This window comes from Pleurodeles waltl, chromosome 6, assembly GCF_031143425.1.
Source record: "Pleurodeles waltl isolate 20211129_DDA chromosome 6, aPleWal1.hap1.20221129, whole genome shotgun sequence".
Taxonomy (NCBI): Eukaryota; Metazoa; Chordata; class Amphibia; order Caudata; family Salamandridae; genus Pleurodeles; species Pleurodeles waltl.
The window spans coordinates 319,570,947-319,589,385 of record NC_090445.1 but is presented as its reverse complement, the minus strand read 5'-3'; the positions used below and the strand labels follow the sequence as shown (position 1 = coordinate 319,589,385).

General features: G+C 46.1%; 1 protein-coding gene across 8 annotated transcripts in view; it reads right to left on the bottom strand.

The window, feature by feature from the left end:
- RNF31 (ring finger protein 31) overlaps positions 1 to 18,439 on the bottom strand; it is a 274,072-nt gene that overhangs the window by 196,445 nt on the left and 59,188 nt on the right. For all 8 annotated transcript variants that reach the window (XM_069238140.1, XM_069238137.1, XM_069238139.1 and 5 more), the window contains exons 8-9: positions 17,202 to 17,751; positions 16,845 to 17,096 (exon numbers count right to left, since the gene is read on the bottom strand). In XM_069238140.1, coding sequence (XP_069094241.1) covers positions 16,845 to 17,096; positions 17,202 to 17,751 — 802 coding nt within the window. The remainder of the gene's footprint in view (positions 1 to 16,844; positions 17,097 to 17,201; positions 17,752 to 18,439) is intronic.

Genomic DNA, 18,439 nt, shown 5'->3' with positions numbered 1-18,439 from the left:
GGTGCAGGGGTGCTTTACGACATCGAGTGCCCCGTCGGTTTAAATGAAAAACGGTTCTGGGAGAAAAAAGGTGCAGGTGAGGAGTGGGTGGCCCGTCTGACTGAACCAACAGTGGGACTCAAGTCTTGCGATGTTCGGGGATAAAGGGACACCTCTGGTCCTCTTCTCCTGGGTTCGGGATGGCCTGGTGCAGTGGTGTCCTGAGGTGTCGGGTCTTTGTCCCTGGAGGCGGTCACAGTAGTGGGGGCCTGCACGAAGAGGCTGCAGGCGGTGTCGGGAGTCCACAGCTGAGTAACTCAGCATGGTCTTATGACCTGGAGGGCAAGGGGTCTATGCTGGCACCCTTGGCCCACTTCAACTCAGACTAGGGGGGACCGTACAGTGGTGCCATCCAGGTTTTAGGTGGTCTGGGGTCCTCAAGGTTCTTGGATGCTTGCAGGGTGCAAGTAAGGAATCCTCAAGGTTCTTGGGTGCCTGCAGGGTGCAGGTAAGTAGTTACACTACTTCATGGAAGATCCTGGTGCTCTTAGAAGTGCAGGTAGTCCACCCAGGCTTCCTGGAGGCAGAGCAGCTGCAGGACGAGACAACTTTGGCGAAACTGTTGAGAACTGCAGACATGTTGGCAGGGTCACATCTAAATCAGTAGCTGTTCCTCTGTTTGTGCTTTTCACGGTTCTTCAGTGTCCTCCTTCTTCTTTGGTCCAGTGAATCTGTCTTCTGGTATCGGGCAGCCACCTAAATACTGCATTTAGGGGCATTTAGAGGTGTGCAGGGTAGTAGCCAATGGGCTACTAACCTCTAGGGTGCCCACAATCCCTATATGACAATTTCCTGTGGAGAGTGGGCATATTCCAATCTCAGAAGGCCTAGTTTCAACCAGAACCAAGATGGTGGAACCCTTCCTCGGGTAGCCCACCTTAGGGGTGTGGTAAGCCCAGAGGTGGTACACGCCTACTGACTAGCTAATTTTCCCATCTGTCCTGGTGCCAAATGGGCCTCAGCACAGGGGGTGGCTACACTCAGGTCTGGGGAAGCCAGGGGATTTGCATACTAAGGGCGGTGGGGCCTTTGAAGCTCCTGGCCTTGGTATGCAGATCTGCTAGCCAGCCTGCTGGAGAGGGTGACAAAATCCTTCTCCATAGCAGGCTTTGTTTCTGACCTCGAAGAGCACGGGCTCTCTCCTCAAAGGGCATCAATATACCTGTCTGGTGGTGGCAGTCTGGTCGAGATCAGTCAGCCAATGCACTAAGAGACTAGTGGGCTTCAGGGGGCACCTCTAAGGTGCTCTCTGGGTGCACGTCATACTAAATCTGAGGCTGGCATCTATGGGGGTTTAATGAAGCCATTAGGTGACTGGGCCACTCATGTTGACGATTGTCCAGCACATGCCTTGAGATGCCTTCCCTGTTCACTTGCAATTCTCATGAATGGGGCTGGAAATCACAGGGCCATATCTGCTCGTACAGCCATGTCCACACATCAAATATAACGTACCCTGCTTACGGCTCCCTGGCCTGCTGGAGGAGTGACTTACATATATTTGGATGCAGTGATAATAACATGGTATATAACAGCGTGTGCCATGTTGTGTTTTCACCTGGCTTGCACCAGGACACAGAGACTGCGGTGGCAGCTGTGTGCATCTTATTTTGAGGGGGGGGGGGTCCCTGAGAGTGGTGCAATATGTCCTGCAGCCCTCCAGACTGTCTCCTCTACCCAAGCCCTAGGTACCAGGGGTAGCACTTACTGAGGGCTTACACAGGTAGTGACGATTGTGAGTTGCACAGTGTTACCTGTTTGTTGGGAAAGAGCACCAACACTGGGGACCTGTTTAGCAGGAACCCAGTGTACCTCAGTCAAAGAACCTTGGTACCAGTGGGCAAAAAGTGGGGAGTGACCATGTCAAAAAGGGCACTTTCCTATACACACTGACAACCCAGCAGTGCTAATTTCTGAATGAGAATACCAAATATGATACTTCAAGTTAGCAACAGAATTGTTGCATTAAATCTGACTTGATGATCGAGTCAAACTTAATGTAACTTTTGCACAAATGGCAACTTTAGAATGTTGCCACTTTGTTGCCCAAAGATTTCCAGTGACTGTTTAGAGTTGCTGGCCATGAGACAGCCTTCTACCCTCCTGGAAGGAAGTGTGAACGACTCTCAGGAAGGAACACAAAGGGCCTGACATTGGAAGAGGTATGACCGCTCCCCGGCAAGAAGGCCAGGCTGGGAATGAACACGAAAGGTGTGCTTCAAAGGGTAAGCTGCCTTTGATAAGCAAATGGTAAACACACACAAGAGGGGTTGCCATTTTTGTTTTTTCCCCCAACAGACTGGCATCTGGGACGGAGAAGGGAGAGCCGCTCCATGGGCATGTAGCCCTACCTCTGGGATGGGTCAGAGAGCTCCACACTCCAAGAGAAGGGTTCTGCCATGTTGGGAGTGGGCAGAATGGAGCATTCTGGGCTAACTAGATGCCATACTTCACAGGAAGTCATCAATAGGCAGGAGGAGACCTGGTGGTCCACTGGCTAGTAGTTACCACACCCCTGGCACCCAGACTTAATATCACATCTGTACTGGAGAGAGGACCGAAGAAGACTGCCCTGCTACTCCTTGGACCCAGCAAAGAAAGATTGCACCAAAGGCTGGTCTGGACCTGCTGCTACTTGTGCCAGCAAAGAGAGGACTCTGCCAATAGTGCCCTGCTCGAGGAAAAGTTGTCCTCACAGAACCCCAGACAGAAGAGTCCAAGAGTCAGTTAGCTGAATGCATGCTACAAATTCAAGGTCACAAGAGCTGAAGAAGCCAACCAGGGTGCGTTGGTAGCAAATAAAACACCTGATCACCACTGACTGCCTAAATGCAGCCTGAAGCCTGGGAGACCCGGGAGAGTCATCAAAGTGCAGATGGGTCACCCAGCAAGGAAGTTATCACCAGTTAAAAGGAGCTGTAAATGGAGATCAGTAGACCAGTGGCAACTGCTTTTTGGCTGGACTTCACATGGCCATCTAGGTACATTGACCCCTGTGACCAAAGCATCCCCACCATGTTCGTGGACTGAGAAGTGCCCCCAGACCACCCCTTCCCCCATTACCAGCTCAGCATCCTTGAGCATCTTCAGCATACTGCATCCCTTAGACCAGGGTCACTGTGTACCTGAAACATACTGGTCCCTGTGACCTGATACCTGCTGGAGTTGGCACCCACAAGCATGCAGGCATAGTAGTTTAAAACTTTATAAAAGTTTGGAAAGTTTACAGCTATTGCAGTCCATTTTAATAATTTATTGCAAGTGAGTGAAAAGTAGTGATTTAACATTTCTTTAAAAATTCTTAACTCCTGAAACCTACAGTGGATTTTTGCTGTTAAAGTATCTAGATAAAGATAAAAATACAACCTATTTGTATAAACTGTCAGATTTTTATTGGGTTGTGTTTTCTTCTTATTCCACGGTTTTGGTACTTCTTAATGTTTTATACTTGTTTCTTTGATAACACCTGACTGCTCAGTGCCACGGCTATCCAGAGTTGAGCTAAGGTTTATCAAACAAACTTGACTGGACCGAATAAGGATTTGTGAGTTTATTATACGGCGAGTTTGCACAACCACACCATATAATATACCACTTTCCTTATAACTGCAGGTGCTTTATCTCATTTGCAGTGGAGGAGACTCCATACAATTGCTCCTGGGGTGGACAAGGTGAAGACAGTGATGCCTGAGCACTTGTGAGACATAGGATGGTCTGTGTAACAGAATTGATTGAAGGGCCACTGTTGACTTCCACCAGGAAATCGAACAGTCAGGCATAAGCAGAGTTCTTTGCAGCAGGCGCTAGGTGGTGGATTGTTGAGGATGGTGTGAACCAACGAAGGCAGATGTAGTGAATTTCATGATGTCCATGATTGAGAGGGGTTTGTCTCTGGTGACAATTGCGAGCAAGTTGGCAAACCTGTTTTTGTTTTGAAGAAGTTGAATTGGGGAAACAAGTCATTGGTAGGATAAATGGGTAGGAGAATACTAAAGGGTTGGTGGCATGAGAACAGAGCTTCAGGAAAGGTTTGTAGGCCTTTCAAGAGAAGAAGTTGGTTGGGGTTCTTTAATTAGTTTATAGGGATGCCAGGGAGGCTACAATTGTATCACTGCTGATTATCTGAATATTCTTTGTGGTCTTTTGGGTGGTGAAACTACAGTCCTAAGACTACTGAAGGATTGAGGTGAAGGGGAGAGGGAGCATTTTGTACACATCAGATTGATGTGGTTGAAAATTAATCTGGAGGAGACAAGGTACATCTGTTAATCTGGCAGGTTTAGATGGATGATGAAGTGTGTCCACTGGGTTGGTGGCTGAGATTCAAGAGGGAAGGGTTTCTGAGTGTTGCATTGGTTTTTAGTCAGGAGGATGGGCCACGGGTGTCAGCATTATAATTATTAGGTGTTTAGCTCAATGCTCTGGAGAGGTTGCAAAAACCTGTAGCTGAGTATGGTACTCATTTTTTTCACATAGAGATGACAACAGAGTTAGATATGAGAGAGGCAGTTTAAGTAAATAGACAAAAAGGCTGGGGATGAGGAAGTCTAACTGCTATAAGCAAAATGTTAAACCCACGGGGTAACCGTATGAAACCAGGCTTTTTGCAGGTTGCCCCCTGCTTTTTGCCCCATTTGAACTACTAGTTTTCAACTTGACAGTCCACTGGGCCCCTACTAACTAGGACCCAGTGCCAGTGTGCTTCCTCCTAAAAGTCTCAAATGTTTAAGAGTGTTACAATTGTCACACCTTTGAGCACCCCTTTAAGTCCCTAGAAAATGGTACACTTGGGACCTAGGGCATGGGTACTAAAGAAGGTCCCTACAGGCTGCAGCATGTATTATGCCACCCTACGGGACCCCTTATACCAATTGCATGCAAACTGTCATCGTCGTCTGCGTGACATAGTGCAAACCATGTGTGAAAACATGACATGGCACATTCGCTGTGTGCCATGCCCAAGTCACTGCATGTAATCAGTAAGTCACCCCTATAGCTGGCCTTATAACCCTAAGGTAGGGTGCATTATATTACATGTGAGTGCAAATGTACAAGATATGCCCCTGTGCTGTCTAGTTCAATTACTAGATGGTACACGTGTATAGGGCAGCCATCTTAAGTATATGTACTGGTCACTGGTCACTATGAGTTCCCAAACTACATGATGGCTTCACTGAAAACTCTAGTTTGCTGGCTGACTCGTTTTGACCAGCCTGCCACCACAGACAAGTTTCTGACCCCCCTGTTTGTGAGGGCCAGCACTCTAAGGTCAAGAAACAATGCCTGCTCCAGAGAAGGTGTTATCACCTCTTACAGCAGAATGGCTAGTAAATCTGCATACCAAGCCCAAGGGCTTCAAAGCCCCTGCCGCCTTTGATATGCAACCACGACCTTCCCCAGACCTGGTGAAAGCCACACTCTGTCCTGAGGTCCATTTGGCACCAGGACAGCAGGAATGTAGCTATGCAGTAGGTGTGATGCACCTCCAGGCTAGTCACAGCCCTAAGGTGGGCTACCTGATGTGCTCCATGAAGAAGGGGTTTCACCATCTTGATTTTGGCAAAACTAGGAACTCCAGGTCAGGAAAATGTCCACTCTTCTACAGAAAGAGGTGATTTAAGAGGTGTAGTCACCCCAAGTGTAGGTAGCCCGTTGGCTACTACCCTGCATTCCCCTAACGCCCCTAAATTCAGTATTTAGGCGGTCCACTGACACCAGGAAATCAGATTCGCCTAACCACAAAGAAAGACAAAGAAGAGCCAAAGGTGCAAGAACTGTAGACTAGCTGTGGACTTAGAGCCAAATCCCGCCTACCTTCTTCAGTCCCGACAATTGCAAAGACCAGACTTGTCCTGCAGCTGTGCATCCTCCCAGAGCCGCGGAAGGCTGCCAGCACTTCGCCAACCAGCATCTCCCTTGTAGTGGAGGAGTCACTTCCCCGCAACCTGCAGGCACCAGCTGCACAGTCCGGTCCGATGACGCAGCAGCAGCCTAGGAGGAGGCCACTGAGTGTCCAGATTAACCCCATAAATCCAGTCAGTCTTTAAGATGATGATCCAACCAGGAGGCTCCCTGCACCAATACCCAGGGTACCGGACCCTGTAGCAAGCACCAAAGCTTGTTTGGGTTCAGCCCGTACACCAGAGCTGTAAAAACTCACCTACATGTCGAGGGACTTTGAAAGAGGCCAGCCTCATGCCAACAATCAACTTGCTCCGTTTCTTTTCCCTCTTCTGCAGGTACACTGAGAAATCATGAGAGCCTCAAACTCGCTGACCAGCCGGACAAAAAACACCTATGACCCTGAACCCCACAGCCCAAGTCCATTGAAACCAACGGTGTCTCTGTGCACCTGAGACTCTCAAGAGCTGAGCCCCCAGTTTGGGTTCTGCCGGAATGGTTCCCCAGTCCCCACTTGCAGCCTTTTTTTACAAGTACTGTGCTCCATTGACTTTAGGCTACCACCGCTCAAGTCACCTCTGCACCTAGACACACCAGGGTAGGTAAACCTGAAAACTTTGTGCTTTTTTGGACCTTGGCCCCTACTTACCTTTAGTCCAGAAGAACAGCCCTGTAAGTCATCTGTAAGCGTACCTATGCAGTGAAAGTTTCTCCCGTAGGATAACATTTATTTACCCTGTGTATTCAACAAATGCTCAACACTCTCCTCTGATAAGCCTAAGCTGCTTGACCACGCTACCACAAATAGAGCACTCGGGGTCCTTAAAATAAGCCCTGTAAACCAGATAAGGATTGACTGGACTATTTCCATAGTGTACCCCTACACTGGTGCACTACATATGGTAGCTTCCTACTGTTGCTGGACTACGCTTTTCAAATATTGATTGTTTGTCGTTGTTTGTATTACAAATTGTGTGATGCGCCCAAGGAGAGAACATATTGAGATTTGGATTTGTGGCCACTCATTTATAAAAAAGAGCGCCAGGTCAAGCAGAGGCAAGGCGATTTGGAAAACAGCTGGGTTTCAAGGTAATTGGTTTGGTAAAGGGTGTATGTGTTGGCACAAGTTATTAAAAGAACTATACACTTTGTCACAGGCTCATATTGCCCAGATATACTTGTGATACACCTATGGGAAAATGACCTACTGAAACTTAGACGTTTGGCTTTGTTAAAGTGTGTTAAGGCAGACTTACTGTAGTTAAAATGGGTGTGGGAGGGAACGCCAGTGTTGTGGACTCAGTTTTTGCCCGGAGGAGAATGGTGAGAAGCGAGGCGAGGAAGCTTGTGGCGACTGACAAGGTGCAACGGAAGGTCATTAGGGAAATGCATAAGTTCTGCAATGAAGCTTGTGTTTTTAGGTTGGAGCACCTAGGTATATAGTTTGAAGTTACAAAATATTTTAGGGATGGTGGTTTCAATCTATCAATTATTGGCACAAAGTTCTCTTAGCTGCAGTTGAAGGTCTGCATTGGTTGTGCTGTTGGAAACTAAGTTGTAGTAAGAGTTCTATTTCGGGGTGGTGGAATAACAATCGCTGTGTAAGGTTTTTCTGGTGGCAGTTTCGGGGAGTAATTTTCGGGACTTAAAAGAAGTTTTGATTATGTTTATCATCAAGATGAGTGGCACGGGGGGAATTGGGAAGATAAGAGTAAGACAGGAATGTTGCTCGCATGTTGTAATGTTGGGATGTTACTGCTGGATGCAAATTTGAGTGATGAGACTGTGTTGTTATACAGGGGAATGTTTAAGGGCTTGTTTAGGAAAGGGGATGGTTAGGTTTTTGAAATGTTTAGTGAGGGCAGGGCTTTTTAAGTCTGTATGGCAAGTGCCAAGGGAATGTGTACCTAATTTATGAACCTGCCTCATTAAAGCAGCCTTTACATAACATGCGATTCATGCTGTTTCTGGATACCTCATCCTACCCAAATTGTTTTTCCCTCGGTTAAGCTCAGGAAATATCATAAGCTTGTTGTTTCACTGTTGCCTGAGTAGCACTTTTTTCTGTTCGAATGCAGATTGAAAATGAAAATGTCACTTACCCAGTGTACATCTGTTCGTGGCATCAGTCGCTGAGATTCACATGGTATGCATGAGCTCGCCATCTGGTGTTGGGTCGGAGTGTTACAAGTTGTTTTTCTTCGAAGAAGTGTTTTCGAGTCACGGGACCGAGTGACTCCTCCTTCTGTGCTCATTGCGCATGGGCGTCGACTCCATCTTCGATTGTTTTCCCCGCAGAGGGTGAGGTAGGAGTTGTACTATAGTAATAGTGCCCGCGCAATGAAAAATGTAAGTATGTACCTATTAAAGGATTAAATAATATATATACAAATGTACAGAATTGAAGGTAACTTCTGAACTGCTACAGGCTTCCGGGGAGGTGGGTGGGTCCATGTGAATCTCAGCGACTGATGCCACGAACAGATGTACACTGGGTAAGTGACATTTTCAGTTCGATGGCATCTGTCGCTGTAGATACACATGGTATGCATAGACTAGTAAGCAGTTAGTTCCCCATAAGCGGTGGTTTAGCCTGTAGGAGTAGAAGTTGTCTGAAATAGAGTTCTTAATACAGCTTGACCTACTGTAGCTTGTTGTGCGGATAGCACATCTATACAGTAGTGTTTGGTGAATGTGTGAGGCGTAGACCAAGTGGCTGCCTTACATATTTCCTGCATTGGGATGTTTCCTAAAAAGGCCATTGAAGCACCTTTTTTCCTTGTTGAATGTGCCCTGGGAGTAATGGGCAGTTGTCTTTTTGCTTTAAGGTAGCAGATTTGGATGCATTTAACTATCCATCTGGCTATACCTTGTTTTGATATTGGGTTACCTGCATGAGGTTTTTGGAATGCAATAAATAGCTGTTTAGTTTTTCTGATGTTTTTTGTTCTGTCAATGTAGTACATTAATGCTCTTTTGACATCTAATGTATGTAGTGCTCTTTCAGCCACAGAATCTGGCTGTGGGAAAAAAACTGGTAGTTCTACCGTTTGATTTAGATGGAATGGTGAAATAACTTTTGGTAAAAATTTTGGATTAGGTCGTAGGACGACCTTATTTTTATGTATTTGTATAAAAGGCTCTTGTGTTGTGAACGCTTGAATTTCACTTACTCTTCTTAGAGATGTAATGGCGATGAGAAAGGCAACTTTCCAGGTTAGGAATTGTATTCCGCAAGAGTGCATGGGTTCGAAAGGTGGGCCCATGAGTCTTGTTAGAACCACGTTTAGGTTCCATGAAGGAACAGGTGGTGTTCTTGGTGGTATAATTCTTTTAAGCCCTTCTATGAATGCTTTGATAACTGGTATCCTATACAAGGAAGTTGAATAGGTAGTTTGCAGGTATGCAGATATTGCTGCAAGGTGTATTTTAATAGAAGAGAAGGCTAGCTTTGCTTTATGTAAATGGAGCAAGTAATTTACTATATGTTTTGGAGTTGCGTCTAGTGGTTGTATCTGATTATGATGGCAGTACCAAACAAATCTTTTCCACTTACTTGCGTAGCAGTGTCTAGTGGATGGCCTTCTGGCCTGCTTTATGACTTCCATACACTCTTGGCTAAGTTGTAAGTGTCCGAATTCTAGGATTTCAGGAGCCAGATTGCTAGATTCAGCGATGCTGGGTCCGGGTGTCTGATCTGTTGGTTGTGTTGCGTTAACAGATCTGGTTTGTTGGGCAGTTTGATGTGTGGTACTACAGACAGATCTAGCAGTGTTGTGTACCAGGGTTGTCTTGCCCAAGTTGGTGCTATTAAAATGAGTTTGAGTTTGTTTTGACTCAATTTGTTTACTAGGTAAGGAAGGAGAGGGAGAGGAGGAAAAGCGTAAGCAAATATTCCTGACCAGTTCATCCATAGGGCATTGCCTTGGGATTGCTTGTGTGGGTATCTGGACGCGAAGTTTTGGCATTTTGCGTTCTCTTTTGTTGCAAATAAGTCTATTTGTGGTGTTCCCCAGAGTGTGAAGTAGGTGTTCAGAATCTGTGGGTGGATTTCCCATTCGTGGACTTGCTGGTGATCTCGAGAGAGATTGTCTGCCAGCTGATTCTGGATCCCCGGAATAAACTGTGCTATTAGACCAATTTGATGGTGGATTGCCCACTTCCATATTTTTTGAGCTAACAAGCTTAACTGCGTTGAATGTGTTCCTCCTTGTTTGTTTAGATAATACATCGTTGTCATGTTGTCTGTTTTGACAAGGATGTATTTGTGGGTTATGATTGGTTGGAAAGCTTTTAGTGCTTGAAAAACTGCTAATAATTCTAGATGATTTATATGCAGTTTTGTTTGATGTATGTTCCATTGTCCTCTTATGTTGTGTTGATTGAGATGTGCTCCCCACCCTGTCATGGAAGCATCTGTTGTTATTACGTACTGTGGCACTGGGTCTTGGAAAGGCCGCCCTATGTTTAAATTTATACTGTTCCACCATAGAAGCGAGAGGTAAGTTTGGCGGTCTAGCAACACCAGATCTAGAAGGTGACCCTGTGCTTGAGACCACTGTGAGGCTAGGCACTGTTGTAAGGGCCTCATGTGCAGTCTTGCGTTTGGGACAATGGCTATGCATGAGGACATCATGCCTAGGAGCTGTAGTATTGTTCTTGCTTGTATTGTTTGGTTTGGAGACATGTGTTGAATGACTCTGTTGAAATTGTGGATCCTTTGTGGAGTTGGCGTTGCTACTCCTTTTGTCGTGTCTATTATGGCTCCTAGATATTGCTGTACTTTGCTTGGCAGAATGTTTGATTTTGCAAAGTTGACGGTGAACCCTAGTTTGTAGAGGGTTTGTATGACTTGATTTGTGTGGTTTGAGCATTGTGTGAGCGAACTGGTTTTGATTAGCCAGTCGTCTAGATACGGGAACACATGTATTTGCTGCCTTCTGATGTGTGCAGCGACTACTGCTAGGCATTTTGTGAATACTCTTGGAGCGGCTGTTAAACCAAAAGGCAATACTTTGAATTGGTAATGTATTCCTTTGAATACAAACCTTAGATATTTCCTGTGTGATTGATGTATTGGTATATGGAAATATGCGTCCTTGAGGTCTAGGGTTGTCATGTAGTTGTGTTTTTTGAGCAATGGTAACACTTCTTGTAGTGTGACCATGTGAAAGTGGTCTGATTTGATGAATGTGTTTACTACTCTGAGGTCTAGAATTGGTCTCAGTGTTTCGTCCTTTTTTGGTATCAAGAAGTACAGTGAATAAACTCCTGTGTTTATTTGTGTGCTTGGTACTAATTCTATTGCATTTTTTTGCAGTAGTGCTTGAACTTCTATCTCTAGAAGCTGTGAATGGTATTTTGATAAATTTTGTGATTTTGGTGGTATGTCTGGAGGGAATTGCAGGAATTCTATGCAATAACCATGTTGGATAATTGCTAGGACCCATGTGTCTGTAGTTATTTTGTCCCATGCTTCGTAATATTGACGTATCCTCCCCCCCACTGGTGTTGTGTGGGAGGGGTGAGTGACGTGTGAGTCACTGCTTGTTGGTAGTGGTTTTGGGGCTTTGAAATCTTCCCCTATTCCTAGGGAATTGCCCCCCTCTATACTGGCCCCGAAAACCTCCCCTGTACTGTCCCTGGTAGGTGGGCGGTGCGGACTGTGAGGTGCTAGCTTGTGTGGCCTGACCCCGAAACCCTCCTCTAAAAGGTGTTTTGCGGAAGGTGTTATAAGATCCTCTGCTCTGCGGGGAGTAGAGTGCGCCCATGGCCTTGGCAGTGTCAGTGTCCTTCTTGAGCTTTTCTATGGCTGTGTCGACCTCCGGACCGAACAGAAGTTTTTCGTTTACTGGCATGTTAAGCACTGCCTGCTGAATTTCTGGCTTGAATCCAGACGTTCTGAGCCATGCGTGCCTACGGATGGTAACCGACGTATTAATGGTCCTTGCGGCCGTGTCTGCTGCATCCATGGAGGAGCGTATTTGATTGTTGGAAATGTTTTGACCCTCCTCAACAACCTGTTTTGCTCTTTTTTGCAGATCTTTTGGGAGATGTTCAATGAGATGCTGCATCTCATCCCAGTGGGCTCTGTCGTATCGCGCTAGCAGCGCTTGTGAATTTGCGATGCGCCACTGGTTTGCTGCTTGGGCAGCAACCCTCTTCCCGGCTGCATCGAACTTCCTGCTTTCTTTATCTGGGGGAGGTGCATCCCCAGAAGTGTGTGAATTTGCCCGTTTTCTGGCAGCCCCTACCACCACAGAATCTGGTGGCAGCTGAGAGGTGATGAATACAGGGTCCGTAGGAGGCGCCTTATACTTTTTGTCCACCCTAGGCGTCACTGCCCTACTTTTAACTGGCTCCTTGAAAATGTCCTTTGCATGGCGTAGCATGCCTGGGAGCATCGGCAGGCTTTGGTAGGAGCTGTGGGTTGAAGAGAGGGTGTTAAATAAAAAATCATCCTCTACTTGTTCCGAGTGTAGTTCCACATTATGGAATAGTGCTGCTCTAGCCACCACTTGTGAGTAGGCTGTGCTGTCTTCCGGTGGTGATGGCCTAGTTGGGTATGTGTCTGGGCTGTTATCAGACACTGGTGCGTCGTACAAGTCCCACGCATCCTGATCTTGGTCATCGTAGCTCATGGCGGTGTGAGCTGGCGAATGTGACGGGGTGTAAGTTGGTGAAGCCGGAGTTACAGGTGGAGGCGAGGGAGGAGGTGTTACCTTTTGTGCTGTTTGTTGCTGAGGAGTAAACTGAAGCGTTCTCTTTCGTTTGACAGGTGGAAGGGTACTGATCTTCCCAGTCCCCTGCTGAATAAAGATACGCTTTTGCGTGTGATCCACGTCAGTGGATTGCAGTTCTTGTTCAAATCTATGTTTCTTCATTTGTGAAGACATAGAATGCTCTTCAGTATAGGAGCCTGAAACAGGGTCTGATGTCGCTTTTTTCGGCTCCGAAAACCCTGTTGATTGTTTTTTCGGCTCCGAGGTAACCTTCCTCTTTTTCTGTGCCGAAAATTCTTGGCCTCTATGGTCTTCGGCGCCACTGTCTCGGCGTCGATCCGTGTCGACACCGAACTCTCTGTGTCGATGCTTCTGTTTAGCACTCTCTCGGTCCCGAGGAGGCTGCGTGCCGGTGTCTCGACCGAAGTCGGACGATCTCGACACTGAATGGGCCTTTTTCGGTGCCGATTGTTGGTCACCGAGAATTTGGGTGGAGCCATGGCCGGTTGGCAGTGGCGTCCCCTGGGCCTTCTTTCCTTTTTTAAGTTCTGATCTCGACGTCTTACTCACAGTTTTTGTAGAGTCTAGCTCGTCGGAGTCTGAATCCTGGATGGAAAAGGATTCCTCCTGTTCCTCTTCTGTCTCGAATTGTCGACGCTCCTTTGGCGTGGACGCCATCTGCAGTCTTCTCGCTCGACGGTCGCGCAGAGTTTTTCGGGACCGGAACGCCCGACAGGCCTCACAGGATTCTTCGCTGTGCTCGGGTGACAGGCACAGGTTACAGACCGAGTGTAGGTCCGTATAAGGATATTTGTTGTGGCATTCGGGGCAGAATCGAAACGGGGTCCGTTCCATCGGCGTTGTTCTCCACGCGGTCGGGCCGACTAGGCCCCGACGGGGTGCCGAAATCTACCCCGAAGGGCACCGAAGCGCTTCGATGTTCAACGCGTCGTCGTATGTGTCTATCTCTAACCGGATCGCAACGATACCGTCGAAAATCTTCCGTTTTCAGCTATCTTTCCGTTCCGAAACCCGGAGCGACAGGAACACGTCCGAACCCGATGGCGGAAAGAAAACAATCGAAGATGGAGTCGACGCCCATGCGCAATGAGCACAGAAGGAGGAGTCACTCGGTCCCGTGACTCGAAAACACTTCTTCGAAGAAAAACAACTTGTAACACTCCGACCCAACACCAGATGGCGAGCTCATGCATACCATGTGTATCTACAGCGACAGATGCCATCGAACATACGGTTTCTCCACTTCCGGAGTCTGAACCCTGATTTAACCATACACCGTGTACGATCAACTGGTCACCCTAGCAGGTTCCTCAGCCCCTTATTCAGTTCTTTTTTCAGTGAGTCAGACTGTATGCCAGGCTAACAGACAGACCGAGAGTCCAACTGTATGTCTAATGAAGCACACAACACCGGAGTTACGTTCCCTGACATATCCTTCCTTTCCAGTTTTAGGGCACTCTTCACCACGCTGCCCTTTACAGTGTACAGTTCTGGCACAGTGGCCCCCTCATTTGCTTTTCTGTTCTCCAACACTTGTACTCTGCATTCCCATCATTCTTCCATCTATTCTATTCCCTTAACTGTTGGTTTACCGCCCAAGGTTATCCTCTAGGGCCTTCGCAGAATTTTCCATTTTAACAGACAATGCCAATATATTCCCACCTATCACACTGGTTGATTGGAGAATGGTCCTTTCACCACTTGAGAGGTGTTCCTTCTCCAGGGGGATCCACCACAGATTTCTTGCAACTTTCTTATAGAAGTCTGCGTTTTGCTGCACTGGGAAAGAGAAAGACGCACCAATGTAGCTCCAGTAATCAGGTGGTATGAATACCAGGGTTCACTAAAGAGGAGCCCTACAAAATGACCAGGGTCTGGCATCAAATATGCCATTCTCTGCCACATCGAGGGGGATAAGAATGGCATTCCCTGGCTCGAACGGGTGCTCCTCTGCCATGCGAGTGCCATTTTCAATTCACCATGGCCCAAGTTTTGCTGCAGTGCGCCACAGGGATGATACTCCTACCCACCACCGACTCTCCCCGTGAATTGTGCACCACAAGGAACCACCAGCACTGACTTTTTAGGTTGCTGAGGAGGAAGAAATGAGACCAACAATTACGATTCTCAAGAAGCAAGCCACCAGACACCAATCAGGCCTCCCACAAGAGCACTGAACAATTGCACACATCTTTTGCTTCTACTGCCTCCCTCCCCTTTTTGTATTGTTTTCCATCACATTTATGTGTTTCTGTCGTCCTTAACATGAAAAACGTTGACTACAAATTTCCTTTTAAGAAGAACTTGAAAAAAAACTGAGAATCAGTCATACTGTCGTGGAAATTTAGGCAAGAAGTGTAACACACCTTACACAACAAACACTGCAATTGATCATACAGACAAACACTCAACAGTCACAAGATAATTGGTATCAAGTGAAGGAAAAAGGTAGCACAGAGCACAAGGGAGAAAGAGAAAGCAAAATGGAAGAAGTCAATGACAACGTAGACAAAAGTGAGCATGCAGGAAGGATGCAAGACGGAACCAATTACACACACCTCTATGAGAATAGACAGCACACTCATAGTTATGAGAAAAGCCATGTGAGTGGGAAATCGTACACTCCACAGCCAAGTACGCATGACATTGACATATTTAAAAGGTGAGGAGGGAATCAATCACTCAACTCTCGTAGAAAAAAGGGCATATGAGAAGGTACACACACATATAAAGGGGACGAAAAATCAGAACTGGAATAACTGAAACGAAACTCACATCAGAATCAACTACGTATGCAGCTCCTTGCAAAGAACACCCTCCCACAGACATAAGGCAGTCAAGCTATTCCAGAGGGAACAGTAGTCATAAAGGAGGCAGTCGTGAGGCAACACACACTGCAGGCACAAGCCTTACTCAACAAAGCCACTGTCCAATGTCATAGCAGTTATCACATATTTAGGCTACCTAGGTTTTAGGTTTAACCATATAACTGATAATATCCCACCTAAAGGGAAATAGCCCTCGTCAGTGTAAACATATAAACATAGAAAAACATCAGCACGACCACAAACTAAAATGCCATTCAAAGATAGAAAAGTGAGTGTGAATGAGGCAATTATATTTTTTTTATGAAGGGGCCAACAAAATGTAACTTTGTTCTGCAAGGTAGCAGCAAGAAAGACTGGTCTAAGATTATTCTGCTTGAGTTTTGTTGGCTAGGGAGGTCCCTAAAATATTGTTTCTTTTTCTTTTTGTTGCATCCAATTGTGTGTACTTGGATTAAACATGTACGATTTAGAAACTTGTTTCAGCTCTGATATAATTCTTTTATGCACTGTAGAGAATTTGGGAATATTAAAATCATATTTGATCATTTAGCAGTGCTAATTCTTTCACTGATTGATGAAACGGCTAGCTCATAAGCAGCTTTGGCAATTTGTATTATCACATTTACCCACAGACACAGAACGAGTAAAAAAAAAAAAAACAGCATTTTTTGTAAACACTGAAAAGGCACCGTTTTTATCTATGTTGGGCATAAGGCAGCTGAATAAACACGGATGAACACGGATTTCAAAAGGTTTGGAAAATACAGAGAAAACATCACTAAAAACCACAAAAACTAAACACTGAAGAAAACAGGACAGCCTACATGTGCCATATCACAAAGAGGAGATATACCCCTTCTCTGGTGACAAAGATTTAAAATTCTTATGCCGCAGACAGCAGAGCTAATAACCCTAGGCTACATGGGGCACAGCATCAGATTGCAGCTTTTCTTCAATTTCAGACTATATAGGCTGAGGCCTCTGATAGCAGATTTATCCTGCAAGTGAAACAGGTCTCAAAGGCTTAGGCCTCAGACAGCAGAGCAATCCTCCAGGTTGTACATATAATTCATCTTAGACAAGAAAGGTAGCTCTTAGGTTAAAGAGATTATCTAGGTTATGTCATGTGATCAGACAGCAGAGGTATCACTCAAGGCATACAGATGTTAAGTGATCCAATAACAACACTTCAGCTTCATGCAGCAAAGACATCTCTTTGGTTACAGTGACCATATAAGCTAAGACCTCAGGCAGAAAAGCTATATTTTTTTAAACATAGTATATTTCTATGTTGGTTTTTCTTGAGATTGGAACATGCACATCAGGTTCTTACACGAATCATGTTGACGAGTTTGGCACCCTCATCTCGGAGCTTCTGCTGTCGATTGAACTCCTGCTTCCCAATGACTACAGCCGGATGACCAGACTGGTTGACAATTTTCAACACTTCCTCCCGTTGAGCCGTGGTGGGCAAAGCAGGTGTCTGATTGTCGCCACCATGGGCGCTGGTGCGATTACACATCTCACACACACTGCTTGCAGTAGTGTTCCTGAAGGTGCAGTGTTCACAGTCCCAACCATATATCTGCAGGACAGGACATAAGGATTACATCACAAACACAATCAGGTGCATACCTCCAAAGCCAGCATATGTTACAGCAAGAACAAAGTTTCACCCCAGTGCTCTCACCTCTTTAGGTGCAGTCACCAACTGACTGGACTCCGGGGGCTGCAGTTGTGGCACCGGCACCGTTAGGCTCGGCTTCCCTGCCAAGCGAGGCCTCTCACAAACTACGCACAATACAGCAGCACTATCGTTTTCAAAGGTGCAAGCCTGGCAACACCAGCTACCACGGGCTAGTGACTTTCCCTCCGGCTCTGGTACTGGGGTAATCTTATATCCTCTGGGACGGTCACAGCCCACGCACAGTACTGAGCGACCCTCGTTCATAGTTGTGCAGCACGTGCACCGCCAGGGTGGACGGGAGGTAGCTAAGGAGGCAGTTGGTGTTGGAGCAGGAGCCCAAGTCGGGTTTCCTCCACCATGCACTAGTCCGGGTGTACCAAGGCTCTTCCAGGTGCCTGGTGACCTGTCCGGAGGAACAAGGCCCCCAGGAAAGTAAGAACTACCAGGAGGAGGGTAAGGAGACCCAGGAGTGTGGTATAGTGTAGGTGGCCCAGGAATTGTTCTCAGCGGGAGAGGGGACACTGCAGGAGGACTCCTCATTAGTGTTCTGGGACTGAAAGACAAAAAAAATAAGGAAGGGGGAGTGAGAGAGAAGGGTGAGACAGAGGGGGTAAAAAGAGGGCAACAGAGTGAGAGAAGCCATTTTAAAAAAAGGAGACGAAGACAAAACCAAATATGGAGATGAATTTTCTTCTCATCACAGGATAAGGAGTCCCTCAAGGAAAGGATTTCGCTGATGAAGGAGTCTGTGTTGCTTGGCCAAACAGGATATAAATATGTGTGTGTAGTTTCCCATTCATTTTGTATGGATCCCTCAAAATCCAACTTTACTTGCACAAATCAAAACTTCGGGATCTTAGAGTGAGACACATAACGGAAAAGTATAGTTGACACATTGTAGATCTATAAAGCTATGTGTGTAATTAACTTTATTTACTGGGATGGTTTATTTTTCTTGTCAGATGTTTGAGAATTTCTAATACACTTATCTAAACTTTATCAATAAACATGGACATCACAACTTTTCTACTCTTAAGAACTGCAGAAAGCACACTCCACGTTATTGCTGCAGATTAATTCAAAGTCAACTTTCAAAAGTTTCAAACTTTCAAAGTGGCTACTCACTTTGAACCTTTAGCATTTTATAAGTGAACTGGAATGGAAATTAATATTATACATCTTTGAGTCACCCTGCTGCCTGGTAATCATGATTCACTGGAGGAGATTTGGGGGAGTGGGGG